This window comes from Gorilla gorilla, chromosome 9, assembly GCF_029281585.2.
Source record: "Gorilla gorilla gorilla isolate KB3781 chromosome 9, NHGRI_mGorGor1-v2.1_pri, whole genome shotgun sequence".
NCBI classification, from domain to species: domain Eukaryota; kingdom Metazoa; phylum Chordata; class Mammalia; order Primates; family Hominidae; genus Gorilla; species Gorilla gorilla.
The window spans coordinates 132,796,923-132,816,164 of record NC_073233.2 but is presented as its reverse complement, the minus strand read 5'-3'; the positions used below and the strand labels follow the sequence as shown (position 1 = coordinate 132,816,164).

General features: G+C 55.6%; 1 protein-coding gene across 14 annotated transcripts; it reads right to left on the bottom strand.

Annotated features, from left to right (window-relative positions):
- Positions 1-1,500: 1,500 nt before the first annotated feature.
- Positions 1,501-17,374, bottom strand: ROBO3 (roundabout guidance receptor 3). Of its 14 annotated transcripts, XM_004052351.4 has the most exons (28): positions 17,215-17,374; positions 13,821-14,147; positions 13,340-13,497; positions 12,879-12,999; positions 12,644-12,782; positions 12,219-12,346; positions 11,809-11,933; positions 10,395-10,566; positions 9,858-10,063; positions 9,558-9,639; positions 9,087-9,252; positions 8,713-8,879; positions 8,040-8,161; positions 7,613-7,838; positions 7,264-7,385; positions 6,824-6,995; positions 6,491-6,676; positions 5,767-5,790; positions 5,642-5,684; positions 5,293-5,432; positions 4,820-5,014; positions 4,515-4,653; positions 4,155-4,367; positions 3,609-3,760; positions 3,375-3,485; positions 3,002-3,163; positions 2,360-2,532; positions 1,501-1,728 (listed from the first exon to the last, which is right to left on the bottom strand). In XM_004052351.4, exons 1-28 carry the CDS (start codon positions 17,372-17,374, stop codon positions 1,717-1,719), a joined length of 4,143 nt encoding a protein of 1,380 aa, XP_004052399.2. In that variant the 3' UTR covers positions 1,501-1,716. The 14 variants fall into 14 exon arrangements, with proteins under 14 accessions (XP_004052399.2, XP_063549698.1, XP_055211821.1 ...); XM_063693628.1 differs by lacking the exons at positions 6,491-6,676; positions 6,824-6,995; positions 7,264-7,385; ... (12 more) ...; positions 13,821-14,147; positions 17,215-17,374 and adding an exon at positions 6,019-6,475; XM_055355846.2 differs by lacking the exons at positions 4,820-5,014; positions 6,824-6,995; positions 7,264-7,385; ... (12 more) ...; positions 13,821-14,147; positions 17,215-17,374 and having other exon boundaries at positions 6,491-6,626.
- Positions 17,375-19,242: the final 1,868 nt, after the last annotated feature.

Here is a 19,242-nt window from a genome sequence, read left to right as displayed (position 1 = left end):
CACAGGAGGCGCTGGAGGGTAGGCAGGCCTGCGTCTTCCTCCCTTGGCGGGAAAGGTCGGGGGCAGAATCCACAAGTTGGTGGGGGGGATGCTACAGAGCATGACAGGGCCGCAGGAAGCAGAGCCTAAAAGGGGGTGCTCATCCCTCAAACCCAGCAGCTCTACTTGGAGGCCACTGGGAGTTGAGAGGCTGAATGAGGCAGGACCATGGGGACTGGGGGCTTCCTGAACCACATTAATCAGGACAGTCTGGGCCAGATTTTTGTGATCTCAGGAGGAAGAATCAGTATTCCACATACACATCTGTTCCTCTGTATTTGCTTTTCCTTGTCTGGATTTTGTGGCAGTTGCAGGGAGGAGGTTGTTTTGGGTTTTTTTTAGCTTCCTGGTAAAATTCCTTTTGAAAACATCCCAACCCTGTTTGCCAGACTGAAAGGGAAAGAGAGATTTGTACACTCACAGGTCAAAGGGGCAGACGAGGTCAGGGCCTGGGACTGGAGGGCAGCTGCCAATCCCAGAGAGTCCAAGGAAGTCACTGAGTCAAGGGTGGAGCAAGCGAGAAGGAACAAAACCTCAGGTCACCAGTGAGCACACGGGATGCAGGGCACGAGGTGACGAGGACCACGGCATTCACCACAAAAAAGTTTTAACAGTTCTGTGCCCATCAACCCAATCACATCTGGGCCCACCAAGAGCTGCCCATTTGCACATACCCTCTGTGACGGAGTCAGATGGTTTGAAAAAGCATGCTCTTCCTTCTTGCCTGGGGTTTCTCCCATAAGCTCCTCCTTTCTTCGAGTTTTTCAAAATAATTTTTTGTGAGGGCTGTATTTTCTTGTGGGAAAGTAGACAGACCCGAGAGGAGGGCACTAAAGAAGGGCCTGGCTTGACCTTCCAAAGGTGGAACATGTGTCTTATTACTGGGCATTTGGAAAGTCTCTATGGTTGTAACTCGGGAACAGTGAGCTTCTTACTCCTTTAAGAAGCAGGACAGTACAGTCCCCACCTAGTGTTTTTTCAGTTTTTTGTTTGTTTGTTTGTTTTTGAGATAGGGTCTCACTCTGTCACCCAGGATGAAGTCCAGTGGCACAATCATAGCTCACTATAACCTCCAACACCTGGGTTCAGGCAATACTACTGCCTCAGCTTCCCAAGTAGATAGGATGACAGGTGCACACAACCATACCTGGCTAATTTATTTATTTATTTATTTATTGTGTGTGTGTGTGTGTGTGTGTGTGTGTGTGTGTGTGTGTGTAGACACAAGTTCTTTCTAGGTTGGCCAGGCTGGTCTCAAACTCCTGGGCTCAAGTGATCCTCCTGCCTCAGCCTCCTAAAGCGCTGGGATTACAAGTGTGAGCCACTGTGCCTGGCCTAACTTAGTGCTTTTGACGGAGTGGAAGGGGAAGCAGAAGCTACCAGTGTGCGTTGATATACAGGACCCTGCAGTCCCCTTCTTCCCAACCTGCTGCACAGAACCAGACAGACAGGGCCCTGGGCTCTGATCAGACTCTTTTTATTGTTTTGTTTTTTATAAACAAGTCTCAGGTGGAAAGAGAAAGAAAGGGAGGAGCTAGCTCTCTGCCTTCTCAGCCAATTGAAATCGTGGAAACCAATGGGCTTCAGCTAGCCCCACTCATCACTGCTGGGAGGGAAAAGACATCCCTACTCCCCTTCCCCGTGGCACTCATGATATTCTCAATGCCCCAACAAGGGTCATCTTGGTTCCTAGGGAGAGAGAGAGAGATGCTGTTTTGTAAAACCCTGGCCCAGGGCAAACAAGTCCAAGAAGGGCTCAGGCTTTCTCTTTCCTAACCCAGTTCTCCTACAGTGAGCCCAGGCTCCTCTATTATGTGTCATCTTGTCCTCACCCCTTGTCATTTCTTTTGTTTTGTTTTGTTTGTTTGTTTTTTTGAGACAGAGTCTCACTCTGTCGCCCAGACTGGAGAGCAGTGGTGTGATCATGGCTCACTGCAGCCTTGACCTCCCAGGCTCAAGCTATCCTCCCACCTCAAGCCCCCTGAGTAGCTGGGACTACAGGAGCACACCACCACACCCAGCTAATTTTGTATTTTTTGTAGAGATGGGATTTTACCATATTGCCCAGGCTAGTCTCAAACTCCTGAGCTCAAGGGATCCGCCCATCTCGGTCTCCCAAAGTGCTGGGATTACAGGCATGAGCCCCCACGCTCAGTCCCCTTGTCACTTCTACAGGATTCCTCCCTCCCCCTCACCCTCTCGATCCCCTCCTTTTGACACTCCTCCACAAGCCCTTGCCCACCTTCCTGTTTTCCATTACCCCTTGGTCCACCCTTCCCTAGTCCTCTGCCCTCATTTTTCTGCCATCTATGGCCCCTACCTCTCGGCGTTTCTGTCCTGGCCTTTGGCTCTGGCTCCGGATCCGGCCAGGGCCCCGGGAGCCCCTAGAGCTGCTGGAGCCCCTGGAAGAGTTGCTGCCGGCCGTGGAACATGTGCTGGTGCCCTGGCCCCGGGACAGGAAGCTTGGTCTGCTGTATGGGAGCCAGGCCTCTTCTGCAGCACAAGAGGGAAGGGTAGCCAGGTGCAGGCAGGAAGCAGAACTTCCCTGTCACCCACCCTGCCACCCTGACCACAAGCTCAGCTCTGGAAGAAGATGAAGGGCAGGCACAGGGCTCAGCCAGCCTGGGGCTGAGGAGCAGCAGAGTGACCGGCACATGGCCTTGACATCACGGGTGCTCAGAATGCTGCGGGGGAGCTCCCAATCAGAGGGAGCCTTGTGGGGAGCGGGGACAGAGCACCTAGAGCCCAGTCCTCTCATCTGGGCTTCCATCCTGGGAATGAACACAACTTGGGACTTCAGGGGATTGTGCTCAGATAGTTAGAGAGACAGGGGAGTTTGATGTGGATCAAATGCATGAACCTAACTAAAGGGAGGGCTGAGCTGGTCTACTATCAGCCCCCAGTCCCAAAGCCCACAGTCTCCTGTGGCAGCAGCCCTCCTGCCTGCCCTGGCCCTGCTTACCATCTGGGTGGAGCCCCCGCTGGGCTGCCAGGGGCACGGCCTGGACCGCTTTCCTCTCCCCACTGCGCTCCCGCTCCAGGGAGGACATGCTGCCTGCTGCCCTCAGCTCTAGGGCCCAGCTCGCCTCTTCCTCTGGTGGTGGCAAGGGTGGTGGGGGCAAGTCTGGGGAGGGAGCTGTTTTCAGCGGAGCCTCCTGCCACTCCTGTCACTAATCTTTCTCTCACCTGCATTCCCTGGCACCAGGAGGCTGCCAATGAACAGCCCAAGATTGGGGTTCACCTGTTCCCTCCTCCAGCCCCCAGAGTGCACCCTTGGTTTCCTGCCTATCCCCCCACCACTACTGTCACCATCTCCCAGGTGCATCCCCCCTCACCCCCAGGACTGTTCTCCCTCCTGTAGGGAAGAGCCTTGGGTTTCTTCCGGAATCGAGCACGGGGTCCTTGAAGTGGGGGAGTCATCTCCCCATTCCCCTGCCAGGTCCTGCCTGCAGTGTTAGGAGACGGGAAGAGGATTGGGTAAAGGCAAAAATCAGGAAAAAGGCCTAAGGTTGAAGGGGAAGCAAGCACTGGAGGGAGCCGGGGGGCAAAAGGAGGTTGTAGAGACTTACCTGGGGCACTGCTGGCTGTGCTAGGGGCAGGACTGGGGCTGAGGTGGGGTGAGGCTGCAGGGCCAGCACCCAAGCCAGCAGGCCTCCCTTCACGGATGCCCAGCATGGGCTGGGATACACTGAGAGGGGAACTCGGCCCAAGGGGCACCCTCCTGCAATGACAGGAGGCCTCAGCCTCTGTTCCCTCCACAAAAACTGAATGCCTACTATGTGCCCGGCACTGTGCTAGACAATCAACCTAACAGATAAACAAGACACAACCCGTCCACCCGTTAAGTCCTCCCAAGCTAGAGAAGCATGAGGAGAGCCATATCTGAAATGTCTCAGGTAGAGTGCTGACCACTCCAGCAAGAGCCAGTCTAACGGGCATGAGAGATCTTGTCGGCCTCCATATTCCTGCCCAAATTACACTTCCACCCTGACACAGCCCTGAGACCTCTGTACCCCAGATCCATCCACCCATCCATCCATCCACCCACCCAGTCATCTACTGAGTAGATACGTATAGAGGGCTTGCAATGAGTGAGGTACTATATACCTCCCTACCTGGGCATCTGATGGAGATGGGGCATGTCAGTTGGGGGCTGGGGAGGGTCAGGAGGTGAGGGTGTAAGAGTGGCTGTGGACTGTTGTCCATAGGAAGGTGTGGGAGAGGGGGTTTCCCTTCGGGATGGAGTGACCAGGCACCCTCCACTGGAGCTGGGCTCCGTCAGGTGACTTCTCTCAGGCATTGGCGGGCACCACTCCTCTTGCTCTGAGCTGGGATCAAAGAGGCAGGAGAGAAGGAAAGGGCTCAGTTGCTTCCATACCTTCCCGTTGGCCTTCCTGCTGCCCCCTCCCCTTCCTCCCCAGCAGCCCATGGTCTGGCCGCAGGTGTGTGGGCCTGGAAGCAGGGAGCATCCCTACCTGCCCTCCAGCTCCTCCTCCGGCCCTTCTAGGCAGCTCAGTTCACAAGAAGGAGGAGGTGGGGGCAGGGCTTCTGGCCAGTTCAGAGAGGGCATCTGCACAGGTTTCCCCAGAAGCTTCACTTTGCCTCCCTTGGCTCCTGAGGAGAATAGGATGGGGACACCCAGAGAACAGGCAGGAAAGAGCCAGAGATGAGACAGGTCAGAAGGAAGTGCTGGGCTAGGTGCCAGAGGGTCAGGGAGGAGGATCCTCTTTGGGGATACCCTGGTCAGGGCTAAACGGGGTTTCAGGAGTTGGAGTCATACCACTGTCCCCCTGGCTCCACTCTGGAGGAGCGTACTGGCTCCAGGGGCCCAGATCTCCTGAGGGATGTTGGGGGAAGCCCCCGTGGAAGGTCTGCAGCTCCTCCCCCGCTGGGTCAATGGTGCTATAGACAGGACCCTCGCCAGGGGCGGCCGTGCCCCTGGCCGTCTGAGCTAGATACAGGGAGATTCCTGCTTCTGCAGAGAAGAAAGAGGGAGGCCCGGAAGCAGAGACAGAAACATAGAGGACAACAGACTGGAAGACAAAGGGAAATCCCGCAGGATCAACTTCTTCCCCCACACAAGCCTTACATCCTAAACCAGGGTGGAGGTAGGTCAGAGAGGCTTCCCCAGCTCACATCCTCCCCAGGGACTGACCAACCTCAGAGAGACCGGGCTCCCGGGCGCCCTTCGGTTTGCCCCAGTAGGTCGGGAGAAGTGCACTGAAGCGAGGTGAGGGAATGAGAACTCCTCACCGTTGTAATATCTGTCGTCCGGGTCAGGATTGCTAGGGCAGCAGCTTCCCCTGGGTTCCTGGGCCGAGGGGCTTCGAGATGGGTGGGGCCACGAATCTGCCAGCCATGAGTAGGGGGCGGGCCCAAGGCCCATGGGTGGCCTGAGGGAGAGCAGGTGAGCGTTGGGGACGGAGAGCCTGAAGAGGCCAGCAAAGGAAAGGGAGGTGGCGATATTCGGGAGTCTCAGGACAGTGGCGGTGGCGTTGGGGTGGGAGGTGGCCATGCTCCCTCCACCTGGGGCGGCAGCGGGGCGGAAGAAGAGTGGCCTGTCGGTGGAGGTCATCCTGAGGAAATGGGCTAAGAGAATTACCTGGAACTGGCTCCAGAGAGGCCCTCTGAGTGCGGGAAGGACACTGGGGAAAATGAGGGGGCGAATGAGTGAGAGAAGGGCCCGTCCTGGGGGGTCTGAACCCCACTGGGGCAGAGATGGCTTACCTGCCGGTGTGTAGGCAAAAGAGGCTTCCAGAAAGGAACCCGTGGGAGAAAGAAGAGGTGAAATGAGGAGAAGGGTCAGAAATACCCCTATACTTGTCCACTCCTCGGCCCCGGTCCCAGTTCCACCACTCAGGCTGCACCCTGGACCCATTTCATCAGAATTTCTCGGGGGTGGGACTCAGGTGTCGGTATTTTTCTCAAGCCCCTCAAGTGATTCCTATGTATAGCCAACCAAGATTGAAAACCACTGACCTCAAACATCTCAGAATCTCTCCAGAGACGTCCCTTACTAGGAAGTAGCAGAACTCGGGTCGCCTTCTTTCAGCGGGCCACGCCTTTCCATCCAGACCCCGCCACACAATTTACTGCCTGGGATCCTGGCCTCACCCTCTCTTGCCAGGCCCCGCCCCCCTCCCTTTGAGTGGGCTTTCCGTCCTCGAACTTGCCCCTTCTTTATGGAGATGGTTGCAAAGCCTGGCCTCCTCGCGGCGTCTTAGGGGCAAACGTCATCCAGATCCTGCCCCGTCTTGGCCCGCAGCCCTCCCTAGTCCTGGCAGCTCCTCGAGCCGCCCCACGTATCCCGCCCCTACCCAAGAGGCTGAACTCCAGGTGCGACCCCTTCCTCCCGACCCGGTCCTCACTCGCCAGCGGCTAAGCCCCTGCCCCTCCCCATGTCCCGCCTGGCTCCCTCCCGGATCCGTCCGCTCCGAGGCCGGGCGCTCACCCGTGTAGTGGCTGAGCTCTTTGCGCTGTTTCCGGCGCCAGTAGAGGGCGGCGGAGAGCCCGAGAAGCAGCGCCCCGCAGGCTGCGCCGCTGCCCGCGAGGAAGGCGGGCTCCCGCAGCACCCTCGCCAGCCGCACCGCCAGCCCCGCGCCCACCTCCAGCCCGGGCTCCAGGTCCGGCGGGGACGCTGTGGGAGTCAGAGAAGTGAGGGGAGGAGGGACCCGAAACCCTGGAACTGGGAAAGGGTCATTCCCGACCCGGCAGGCACAGCTACCCCAGCGGGGGGCTTGCCCCGCCCCCGCCAAGATCCCCAACTGCCCTCGGGTGGACTCACGGAGCTGCACCAGCACTGGGGCACTGGGCACGCCCACGCCTGCCCTGGTGGCCGCCGCGACCAGGGTTCGATAGAGGAGACCGGGCACCAGTCCTCGGAGCATTGCGGAGCGTGCCCAGCCTGCTGCAGATTGATTGAGGTGAAAGCGGCTCTCATTGCCCAGGCACCAGATCTAGGGAGGCCGAGTCCCGGATTTAGAGTCAGAAATGGGATTCTTAGCCTCACCGGGATACTTAAGGCTCCAAATGGTAGAGAAGCCTTATACAGATGTAATTCAACCTGGAAACAACACTTGGAAACCTCTCTCTTCTCCCCTAAACTCATCCCCAACCCTAAAGCCAAACCTATAATAGATTTCCTCCACCCTAATTCTAGCCACTAGGTCCTCCCTCTCCCTCCCGGCCCGGCCCTCACATCCAGTCCCTTCTCAATCCCTCTACCTGGTATTCCGTGATGACCCCATTTTGCTGGGAGGGGAGTGGAGGTTCCCAGGACACAGTGATACTGCTGTTGCCATCACCCCCCAAGGCCACCGCCACTCCCTGTGGGGGGCCACTGGGGGCTGGGCCAGGGTGGAGCATGGTGAGAAGGACACAAATAGTCATTGCAAGCTGCCCCTCCTGCCCCAACATTCCCCCTCCCTGTTCTAACATCTTAGGGAACTGAGAGCCATTCCTCCTTCCCACCCACTCACCCTGCTCTCCTCCTGCAAATTTTCATCCCCCCTCCACCTCCACCCCCACCCCTTCTTCCCTCTTGTCCATCCATCTGTTCAGTGGCCCTCCTTACCCTCCTCAGGAATGCTCCTGGTCACAGAGAGGCTTTCAGCCCCCAGCCCCTCCTGGCCTTGGGCTTGCACCTTGATCTGGATTTGGGTCCCTGGAGGGAGTCCTCTTAGCACAGTACTTTGCTGGCTTGGGGACTGTAGGTCCAACATTGTCCAGCTTCCTCCCTCAGGGCCTGCTACCCTCCAAGACACCCGGAAACCTTGCACCAGCTGGACTGGGCCATCCACCTGTGGGAGACAGGACAAGGCACACCAGAGGGGGGGGCTGGGCCCATACAGGCCCTCCAGGCCGTCCAGGCCCAGCCCCTCCTCCCACTCATGCCACCTTCCCCAGCCACTCACCTCCCACTCTCCCATACTCACTCTTGGAGGCCCTCATGTGCCTCATAATCATCCCCACCCTGAATCTCCTCCCCATACCACACTCACAGTCCAGGACACCTGCAGGGTCCGTGGTCCCAGGACTATGGGCTCCTGCAGGCGCACAGCCACTTCCGCCAGTCCCTGCTGGCCTCTCCATGGGTCCTCCACTGGCCTAGAGGGGCTGCTATCTGTTGACCAAAGAACCCACTCAGCAGAGGCCACCAGGGACAGGGAGATAGGGCTGAGAGTGTGCTCGTGTCCTACCTCTGCCCTGCTCCACTTAGTACTCCAGAGCACACCCCATGGTCAGGAGGGGACTGGTCAGGAAAATAGCTTCCAGACGTGGGCCTCGGTGTCCAGCTAGCATAATTACACATGCCTGCTTTAAAGGCCTCAGTTCCTCATCTCTAAGATGAAGATGGCCCCTCCATGGTCCCTTCTAGTCTTAATAATCTATATTATTATCTATGGGTAAAAGGCTCAGAAGTCAGAAGCTGCCAAAATGAATGACTACCTCTCTCCCTTTCCTTCTCCCCTCCTCCCCTCTCCCTGCCTTCCTCCTCCCTTGTCTCTTCTGTGAGAGGCAAACATGATCTCCTATTCCAGGCCGGGCCACCAGTATAGACCTGGCGTAGCAGGAAAGAACTGTATGAACTGCCATGGTGTCATGGTTTTGGGGGAGAGGGTTGCTTTATGATGTTACATTTCATGCTCATGAGCCCAGGGACTCTGACCTTACCCTGTGTACGGACAGGCTCAGAGACGGGGCTGGGCTCACTGAGGCCCCAGGCTCCCACTGCTCGAACCAGAAACAGGTAGATGGTATTGGGCTGCAGACCGCTGACTGTGTGTGTCTCCAGTTGCACGCCATCTGCCACAGTACGCCACGTGTTGCCAGCTGCTGGGCTACAACAAGAAGGAGATGACAGGGTTGTCTAAGCCAGGAACTCCCAACCTGCCTACTCCATCTCATCCACTCTCTGTGAACCACCATTATGTCTTCCCCTTGCAAGAGGGTACTGGAGAATCCCGCCTCACAATAGCAAAGACCCTAAGGGCATAGGATCCCCTCCTTTTAACTCTCCAGGTTTGCATTCAAAACTTTCTCCATACCTGAAGGCCTCTATCACATAAGACGTGACTGCAGCCCCAGTCTGTGGGTTGGGCTTCCAGGTCAGGGTAATGCTGTTCTTGGTGATCTCAGTGACCACTGGCTGAGAGGGAGCCCCCGGAGGGGAACTGGGTTCTGTAGGGGGGTCTGGTGATACTCCCCAGTCTTCTGCAGTGGGAGATAATCTTTAAGTAGAAAGATAGGGAAAGGATAATCCTAGTGTAACCTGTCTCCTTTCCAGGGGAGCTATGGAGCTCTGAGCTGTGGTGATGGTCAGAGTGGGCTATAGTATATGAACCCCTACTCACATCTGCCTCCCATGGGTACCACTACTGTCCTTCTCATCCTCACCACCGTAACCATGGCATTTGTGACATAAAGTTAATCCCGGAGTTTGAGGAGGTATTGACTACCTGTTGAAGCAGGTTTGGAGGAAGGTATTATCAAAATAAGGGAAGAAAGAAAAAACTCACCCCGCATCTTAAGCCAGCCACTCCACGTGGCTTCCCCTATGGAACTCTTGGCCACGCAGCTGTAGAAGCCCATGTCCATCTCCTGTAAGAGAGGGCAGAGCACTGGCAAACAGAGTGGAGCAAGATCCAGTGAGGGGGTGGAGGCAGGTAGCAGAAGGATGGGAAGATGTTGGACACTAGGTGCTCTGAGAGAACAGAGGGGTAAAGATGGGGCTACAGGCCCAGTGAGTACTTACTTGTGTAAGGAACGTGGAGCAGATAGCCATTCTCAGCTACTAGGGCCCCAGGGGTGACACTCACCTGCACATTGGCGATGTACAGGGTACCGTTGGCCATTGTCTTGAACTGGAGGTCATCCCCCTGCAGCCACTGCCCATCCTTCTTCCATCGGACACTGGGTTGAGGGTTCCCAGTCACTCTGCATGGCAGCCACACGGAGGAGCCAAGCACCAGCGTCTGATTGGCTGGTCCCTGGAGGATGACAGGAGGCAGCCCATCCAAAGAGGCTGAGAGAGGAAGAAGGTGTGCACCTCAGGGGAGGAGCTTAGGGCCCCGCGGCCAGCCCCTTGTCCTCATTCTCTGCTCCTTCACCCTCCCTACCCCAGCCCCTGAAACTTCCGGTGATCAGAGGGGGCTTTGATAATCATCTGAAGTCTCTGCCCAGGACCAGCCATTATTAGTGGCTTCTGCTGCTGGTTTCCAAACTTCAAGGTCATGCCTCAGGAACACACCTCTCCTCTTGCAGACATAGTATATAGACTCCAGGAGAAACACATCACTTTAGGCCATTATTTCCTCCCAAGCCATGGATCCAGTCCTGTCTCCATGGGCATGTACCTCCTTTTATCTCCAGCAGGGCCTTGGCCAGGATGCTGCCAGCCACACTGACAGCCTGGCACACGTAGTACCCAGCATCCCCACGCTGCACCGCGGTGATGTTAAGTTGGCCTCTTGGAGACACTGAGAAGCGCCCCGTCGGCTGAAGTGACTGACTGGGGAAAAGCAGGACCTGGGGACAGAGCCAGGAACCAGGGTAGGGAATGAGCAGGCAGCTGGGCAGGGAGAGGTCCCCATTCCTGTCAATCTCAAAATTCAGAGAATTCCTATGATTCTAGTTCATCGTCTGTCTCCAGCAGTGATGTGAACTTGGGCAAAGTAGTTAAATGTATTCACAAAAACATCAGGGAATTTTATTAGACAATTTCAGAGTCTACTTCCCAGCTCTGTGACTTACTAGTGGGGAAACCCTGAACAAGCTGTTTAACCTGCCTGAGCCCCAATTTCCCAAATTTGACTCCTAGAGGATAGTTATAAAGATCACATGAAGTAATCATATGAAAGTCTTCTAACACGTTGTGGTAAACACATTCCTCTTCTTCCTGCTTTAACAGTTTTCATTCCATAGATCCATGGAAGATAATCCATTAGATTAGACAGGGAAGCAGGTTTGGGTCTCAGGACAAAGGGCACCATGCTGAGACCCTGGGTAATACCTGCTTCACCCCTACTAACCATCACCCTTTTTATTCATGTGAGAATCTAATTAGAATTCAGCAGTCCCAGGTGCTAGAAAAGATGTTAGAAAATTGTGGCTGTCGATTTGGAATGAGGTAGCAGGTTGCCTTGTTTTCCAACAGAGTGGAGCTCATCATACTTACTTTATCTTGCTGACCCTGTTTCCAGTAGCAAAATTCCTACCCTTCCTTTAGAGAGAATTATTTATGTGGTAACTTCAGTTAATGTTCATTCTGCTTCTGGATTTTGAGATTTGTTTGCAAGGTTCAAAAGGGATGACTGTGAGCTCTCCTTTGTGAAAGTCCCTTGTGGCTCTTATAAATAGAAGAGCGAGTACTTTTCTACCCTGAGCAGCTTTGGTTCAATACTGTTTCCAGAGCAGTGTGTTATGTCCAAAGCCAAAGCCCAGGGAGTCTAAAGGAGGAGAGATAAACTGAATTTGTTACATCCTCAGGATAGCCTTGCCCAAAACAGAAAGATTCTCTAAGAAACTACCATCCAGGACTGTTCTCCACCATCTAAATGTATTATTATCATTTATTAAAAAGTGTCCCTATGTGTTCCAGGCCTTTTATATTCATTATCTTACTTAATCCTCTCAAATAACCTGCAAGGGTTTCTGGGGGCTCCCAAAGATAAAACAGAAGCCCCAGAGAGAAGTTTGCAGAATGTAGAGGGAGGGAGGCTGAGCCGCAGAGGAAGGCTGATGGGAAGCTCCTTGGAGATGGCCACCCACCTGACTCCCCTCCTTCTGCCAGAAGATGGCAGGTGGGGGGTTTCCTTTGGTCTCGCACTGGAAAGCCACGCTTTCTCCAGGAGCTGCCATCTGGTCCTGGGGCTGGGTCACCAACTGGGGTGGGACTGGGAAGGGCAGGTGAGAAAAAGGAACAGGTAGTCAGAGGCACTAAGAAAGGAGACTGCAGGAACAGGAGAGAGAAGCTCCAGCTTAGCTCCAGTGTGCAGGAGCAGATATCCATCTCTTCCTCCCGGCCTGTTTAGTGTTCTCCTCCTCCCACTCCTTGCAGAAGTCTCAGGTGTCCCATCCACATGCCCTTCTCTGCCCTTTCTCCCTCAGTCTCCTGCCAACCATCCTCCTTCTCCCCTCCTACCATTCCTGCTGCAGGCAGTCCCAAGTACAGCCCTCACCGTGAACACTGAGGGAGCCAGATGCTTCAGCGCGGCCCACGCTGTTCTCTGCCACGCAGGTGTACGTTCCCTCATCTTCGGCACTCACATGCCCAATCCAAAGGCTGTGGTCACTCCGGATCTCATACCTGCTCCACTCCCCACCCCAGGCTGGGTTGGCCACAGCTACAGACCCTTTCTCTCTCCCCCAGGACAGACACCAGGGTCAAGGTACATAAAGACAGGCAGGACCCAGCAGGGACAGAAGCTGGTTACCCATGGACCCATCAATGGAGGTGGGGACTGGATAGGACTGGGGCCACAGGCTCTAGGGAACAGACTTCTCTGTGTTCTCAAGTGAGAATGTGCCTGTCTTCCGGTTTTCTAGGGCAGAATAGTCTCTTGATCAGGTTGGGTCTTCCTACAGGCAGAAGGGGGCCTCTCACCTGCCTGTGGGCAGTTCCCCATCCTCCTTGCGCCAGCGTAGACGAGGTGGGGGATCCCCCTTCACCTCACATAGGAAAGTCACAGGGGCATCAGCCAGGACCACCTGATTCACTGGTCTGCGCAGGAATGAGGGACGCTCTGTGGAGTGGTAGTGAGTGAACAGTCAGGGTGTCTGCACGGCTACTTACTCTGCAGGCTACCTGTTCCCATAATGTCAAAATTCCCTGTGCCTACCCAGTACCATGACTTCAGCTGCCGCACTCTCCCGTTCTCCCGCCATGTTGGAGGCTACGCACACATACATGCCTGCATCGCTCTTGAGTGTATGTGACATCATCAGCTTCCCTCCACGGATCTGCAGAGCAATAATGGTAACTTTGGTCCATTTCAGCTATCACAGCCTATATATATATGGTGAATATATGTGTATATACATATGTATAAAGTTTATTTGATCCTCACAGCAAGCTGATAAAGGAGACCAAGGAAGTTGACCCACATATCAAATGGGAAGTTCCTGGGGCATCATGCCCCCGCCCCTTTTTTATACCAATTCCATCTTCCTTATCCCTCACTGTATAGCTGACTCTTAGTCTCTGGTTAGCTAATGCCCTGATCTCAATCTCCAGCCTTGTCACCTCCCTACCCTATGTCCCCTCCCTTGTTGGGGTCTCCAGTCATAATCCCGCCCTCACCGTGATCCTTCCTTCCTCTTCCTTGAGTCTTGCACCGTCCTTCCTCCAGGACACGGAAGGCTCCGGGTGGCCGCGGGGGGGCACGCATTCCAGTACTGCTGGCTCCCCCACTGCCACCACCACGTTTCCAGGAGACTGCCGGAAATCATCACGGAGGACTGGGCGGGGCGGGGGGTGGGGGAAAATAAGCAGGGTGTAGAGTGACATAACTGGCTGAGGACACAAGGAAAGTGTTGTCTTGGGAAGGGGTTGATCGCTGCAGACTGGAATTCGTTCCCAGGTGAGAAAATATCAGCCTGGAGTCAGATCCACTTCCTTCTCTGGCCGTGATGTGGCTATTAGAGATCAAAGGTCGCGGTCCCAAAGAAGGATGCTGAGTGGGCTGAAGTCCTTTGGGGCTGGTTCTGGGTCTGATTGCCCAGTGCCCTCCCGCCTACCCCAGACTCTGGAAGCAACCAGCTGACGGTCAACTGAGTCTCACCTGCCACTTCCAGCGAGGCGTTTCTGCTCGCTGCTGCCCCCAGGTAGTTGCGAGCCACGCAAGTGTAGACACCTTCGTCCGGCCGCGCGCGGCGCCCGTGCACGATGCGCGGGAAGAAGAGGGCGCCGCTGGGCAGCAGCAGGCGGTGCGCACGCGGATCCTCTCGCACAGTGGCCACACGCGCCCCGTTCTTGTACCACTCAATGTTGGGTCGGGGTCGGCCTTCAGCGCGGCAGGGCAACGTGGCGGGCTCGCCTCGGGAGACCAGCAGATCTGGCGGCTGCTCCACGATGCGGGGCATAGCGTCCTCCGGTCCTACACTTGACCCTGGGGACAGGGGGTGGCGCAGAGCGTTCAGACAGGGAAATTGTGGGGCGAGATTGGGGCTCCAGAGGGAAAGAGAATCCTCTGGTCGTTCCATCTCCTATGCTTCTCTGCTGGAGCTCAGTCCCCACCTGCCTACCCTCTCCCTCTGCAGGATCCAATATGTCCTTATTGGCAGACGTTCCGCGTTCCTCGTCTCAAAGGAAGATGCCTACAGACAGGCCGGTTAGTAGAGGAATCGGGACACAAACTTCTAGGCCGGCTTTCCGGACCACCTAGAGACCTCCGTCTCCTCTCCTGCCAAGTTTAAGCGGGAGTGGCTGAACCACCGCTTGGCGAGTAGACCGCTCCCTCGCCTCCTGCCCAGTGGTTTCCATCTCCACCTGCACTGGTTCACGGATCGTCCTTGCTCAGTGAAAGACCATAAACCGTGCACTGGAGCCAACAATTTGTTCTTGACTTCTGCAAGGTCCCGGCTCAGTGAAATTGGGAATGTGGACTGGCTTGGGATCCCTTATGAAAGGCAAGACGGGAGTGACAGGGCCGGGCCTAGAAGGGCTTGTCAACCTGGATTCTATGAATCGGCACAGAGTCCTTCTTACTGACACCCCGGATAATCACGCTTCATTTCAAGGGTCCTGTGAAGTCACAGGAATTGAACGCAAATAGCAGCAGAAATGTTAGTAAGGCTCCTTTTCCTGAGAGGTGCATAGTTTCCAATAGATTATTCTACTGATTGATGTTCCTCTACTTCCCCTGTTCACTCCGATCAGTTCATCCACATATTCTGTCCTACCTGTCACTTGGCCTGCAGACTTTGGCCTGTTTCGCCTTCTGCAGCACGGTTAGGATCCCGGAGCCTGTTATACTCCGGCACTCTCAGCCCCTAGTCCAGCCAACAAAAGTGGATTTGTAACCCGTGGCGGCCAGTAGGTGCCACTGCAGCCTTGAATAACCCGCTGTAAAATAACCAGGGACCACTTCAAGCATCTGTTCTGCCCCCTGCCCCCTCCCCCTGCCCCCGCCCCTCCTACCCTGTTCCAAAATCTGCAGGAACCTCCCGCTTCCAGCCCGCCTGTGAGATTGGGTTTCATTTCCTGCCCCTCCTCTTAGAAGTTCTGTTGTAGACAAAGCTGGACAGGCTGACCCGTGCTGGCGCTGTTCTGAGTTTATTTTAATTGCCTGGAGTCAAGAAGATCGATTTCTCTCCCACTTGGGAGAGTAATTTTCTCCATCTCCTCCCTTCCAAATGGAAATCTCTGCTTTTCACCCTTCTCTTCTCCTCCATCTCCTCCCATTCACAATTTTGGAACACCCCGTGGTGAGCAACCCTGGAGTGATTGAGAACAAGCGTTGCTGTTGAACCAACCAGGGCTGGAATCTCAGACTTTGACGCTTCCTAGCTGTAAGAACTTGGGCAAATTATTTAACTTCTCTCAGTCTCAGTTTCTTTATTTGTGATGTGGGAGCAGTGATAGGGTTGCTCTAAGACCATAATGTATGTAAAGCCCTTGGGGGATAAACGTCACTACTCTGCCATTATTTAAGGGCTTGTGTTCCCAGCATATGCACCTTATCTTGGCTCCTACAGTCTCTACCTGAATCAAATTCTACCAGGCCCCAATATTCTTTTTTCCCCTTGGTATAGCCCTCAGGTGTAATGGAAATGGACTGATCTGTTATCGCTAGGTTTTGCTTCATGCTGCTTTTGTGACGATTAGGGCACCATTCACTCTATAAAGCATTTTCTCAGCGGCAAAATGTGTCTGTCAACACCTTCCTTGCATACCTCACTAAGTTTCGAGCTTAGATGAGACAAAGTATGGTGAAAACACTCTGTAAACGCGCTAGGTGAGCAGAAGCGGGACTCTGCGGGGTGCCAGCGAGAAGGGATCTGTGCTTAACCTCCTGGGAATCTAGGAGGGTCAAGAGGTTGGAGAATCGGGCTCCTCCCCCGTCGTCTTTCTCCCCAATCCTTCTATACGGACCACACCCTTCTGGTCGGCCTTTTCCCCCTAATTCCTGTAGACACAGCTGCAGGCGCCCTTTCCCTGGAATTTCCCCCTCTACCCTTCCCGGTCTCAGGAGATGCTTCGACTGCAGCCTAATGAATAGCTAATGGCCATGCTAATGAGGCTCTGGGGCTCCTCCCTCAGCACCTGATGTGCCCCACACATAAACACCCACATATTGCCAGGGTCTCCTTTCTCTCCACCTTCGAGTCCCCAGCACAGTGCTCGTCACTAGACTCGAGTGGGTCGAGGCAGAGGGATGGGGACCGCGTGCACCTGGAGGGAACCACACGCGAAAGCGCCCGGTAAAGCGGGGGTTCCCGATGCGGCAGGCAGGGGGCGCGCTCCGGCCTCTCCGCAGGCTGGCGGCGGCCGGCTCCCGCAGCTTCCCCGCGGCGCTAGGGGAGAGCGCGCTGTCCCAGTCATTTATTAATCACCGTAATTAGCGGTAACGACCTCGCCGCCAGCTCCGCCCGCCCGCCACAGCTCTGCCGGGGTGGGCCGGCTGAGAGTCCCGCCGCTGAAAGACAAACTTCTAAGTTTCCTTAAAATGATCGCCGCCCCTATCCCCTCCGCAGCAAACACATCCAGCATTTTGGCTTCCTCTGGTCCTAAGTGAGTTCTTGGGAAACTTCGGGGTTCCGAAGACCAGCTGCCTGGGTGGGTCACCGAGTGACCTGGCTTGGCCGAGGCCGGCGGGAGACTGTGCCCCCTCCTCTGCCCTCCCTGCGCTGGGCCCGGGCCTTTCTTAGCTCGGACTTCCCTGCCCGTTACCAGCAACGGTTCTTCTCACCTGGGGTGGGCGTTGTAGGGGAAGGGAAGGAGGTGTAAAAAGACTCAGTAGCCATCTTCTCCCAAGCCCTCGACCTCCCGCGGGTACCCCCACTCAGGTGCTCGAAGCTCCAAATTATCCCTTAGACCCCATGACCCGGGGAGGCGCTGGGAGGCACCACTCAATCCTGGACCTCGGGACAGGAGCGCTTCTCCTTCCCTTCCACGCCGCCCTCTCACCTCATCCCCATCCCAGGATCCCATATCCCCAAGAGGCAGGGTCTCACCGTTGAGAGAGGGATCGCCGGGAGGCAGCAGGGTGTGGTTGAGCGCCGCCAGCGAGGAGTTGAAGCCCAAGAGCAGCTCGCTGGAGTTGGAGATGTCCCCGGCCAGAGAGTCCGCGAACAAGTTCATCTGCAGCAGCGTTTTCAGCAGGTAGCGCAGCATGGCTCTACCCAGCTGGGATCGGGACGGGGGGCTGGGGGCCCAGCCCCTGGGTCTGAGACCCGTGGGCTGGGAGCCGTAAGCCCCTCCACAGCCTCTGCGCGCTGCGGCAGCCACGGTGCCGCTCTCCTGCCGGTGCGCCTGGGTACGGTCGGTGCCTCTCGTGCCCTCCTCCTTCCCTCGTCCTTCTCTCCACCCCCTAGTGCCGGAGTCCCCTGGGAGCTGGGCAGGCGGAAAGCAGGTGCCACGCCGATCACGGCGTAATTAAGGGATTAATCCGCCTCCCTCCACCCTCCCACCCTTACCTCTACAGTCACTATCCGAGCAGGAGACACGAGTAGCGTAGCGCGCGAGTTGGAGTCCCCGCCCCGCACCCCAAGCCCAGCGTTCCGTTCTGGACGCGGCGAGAGATTTTCCCTTTCTCAAAGCACCCAAGATGAGGGTCGAGGCTCTGTCGGACTCTGCCCTTCTGCCCAACTTTAGAACAGGAATCTGTCCTCTCTTTTCCCGAACCTTTTGGAAACTGAGGCAAAGCGCAAGCAATGCTCCTTGCTGCCAAAGTTCTGGTTTCCATTCCCTTCCAAGTCTAGGGGTTTGGCGACGGAAGGGCAGGAGACTGGGGTGGTTTGCAGCAAGAGTTGGGAGTAGGAAGAGAATTCCAAGACAGGTCCACCTCTCTGCCCTCTGGTCCTTTGGTCTGCAGCCGGGAGGCCAGAGGATGGAGCGGCGCGCCCTGACCCGGGAGTCCTGCTCCAAACGCCCTAATCTAGGAGTTCCTGTAGGAGACTGAAAGCCAGGGAAACCCAGGCAACTGTCATTTGTTTGAATCCTTTTACATTACCCTGCTTTGACATTTTTTATTAAATTGTTTTACGTTTTTGAGGAGACTGAAATGGAACCAAGGATTCTAGGACAAAAACAAAGATAATATTATTTTTGTAAAGGCATGTGGGATTGCTGCAAAATTAGTGCAAATCTGTTCAAATCGGATAGCAGTCGTCCTAACTGGGGGGCGAAAAGAAAACCATGTGCCCCCACTCCCACCTCCCACTTGCGGTCTGCTTCTGACTTTTCTGGAGTTCTTTCTACCTGAAGACCCACCTCGACAAACTCACTTTCCTAGACAGGAGATGGCTTTGGGGTATCAGGGAAAGAGAGAGGCCGGGGCATTCCTAACCTGAGGTAAGGCCCTGCTGATTGAAGAGTCAGTGCTGGAGTTCTGGCTCAGCCGTCAGGTTCTGGGATGAGACAACCTTCATGGGGCGACTGCTTCTGACCCCAAAGGGGTCGAGATCAGAGGGGTGGGTGCTATACAGTCGCAGACTCGGGAGTAAGCAGAATCAAGAATTGAAATATTTCAGGCAGAGCTTGTTCAAGGGAACCCGAGACATTGTCAAGGGGTGGGGGGCTTGTTCCAAGCCTCCTTCCTCAGTCCAGGCGCCCGGCTGTGAGCCTCCAACTATGGGTGTTTAGGTGCCTTCCAACCCTAGCAGTTCTGGGCGGGACTCAGAAAGGCTGGAAGCACTAGGTGTGGGGGAGGGGGTAGGTGGGAGTGGGGGTGGGGCCGGATGGACCCCCCACCCCACCGCCACGCAGCGCCCTGGGAGCTGTCCTTTTCAGCACCTCATCTGCCGGTGCCTGACTAGGGTCCTGGAGCCCCCAGGGAAGACATAAATCCGAGCAGACCCTGAGGCTGAGGACTGGGGTAGGTGGGAGACGGGCTAGAGACACATCCTTTCAAAAGCAAGAAGATAATAAGAGATTTGACGCCCCTCCCTTCCTCGCTCCAGGGTGCTATTCAGATAAGAGAGAAAGTAAGGGATGTATTTCCCACCCGAAATCTATCCTTCAGGAACGACCAACACAGAAGT

Excerpts from the sequence above, each read along its gene's own strand:
- ROBO3 (XM_004052351.4), bottom strand. The coding sequence starts at position 17,374 with ATGCTGCGCTACCTGCTGAAAACGCTGCTGCAGATGAACTTGTTCGCG. Across the intron at positions 13,498-13,820 it reads CGCCTCGCTGGAAGTGGCAG|TCCTCCGTGATGATTTCCGG; the intron begins GTGAGACTCAGT and ends CGCCCCGCCCAG. Across the intron at positions 10,064-10,394 it reads CCTGCTGGAGATAAAAGGAG|CCTCTTTGGATGGGCTGCCT; the intron begins GTACATGCCCAT and ends TTCCTCTCTCAG.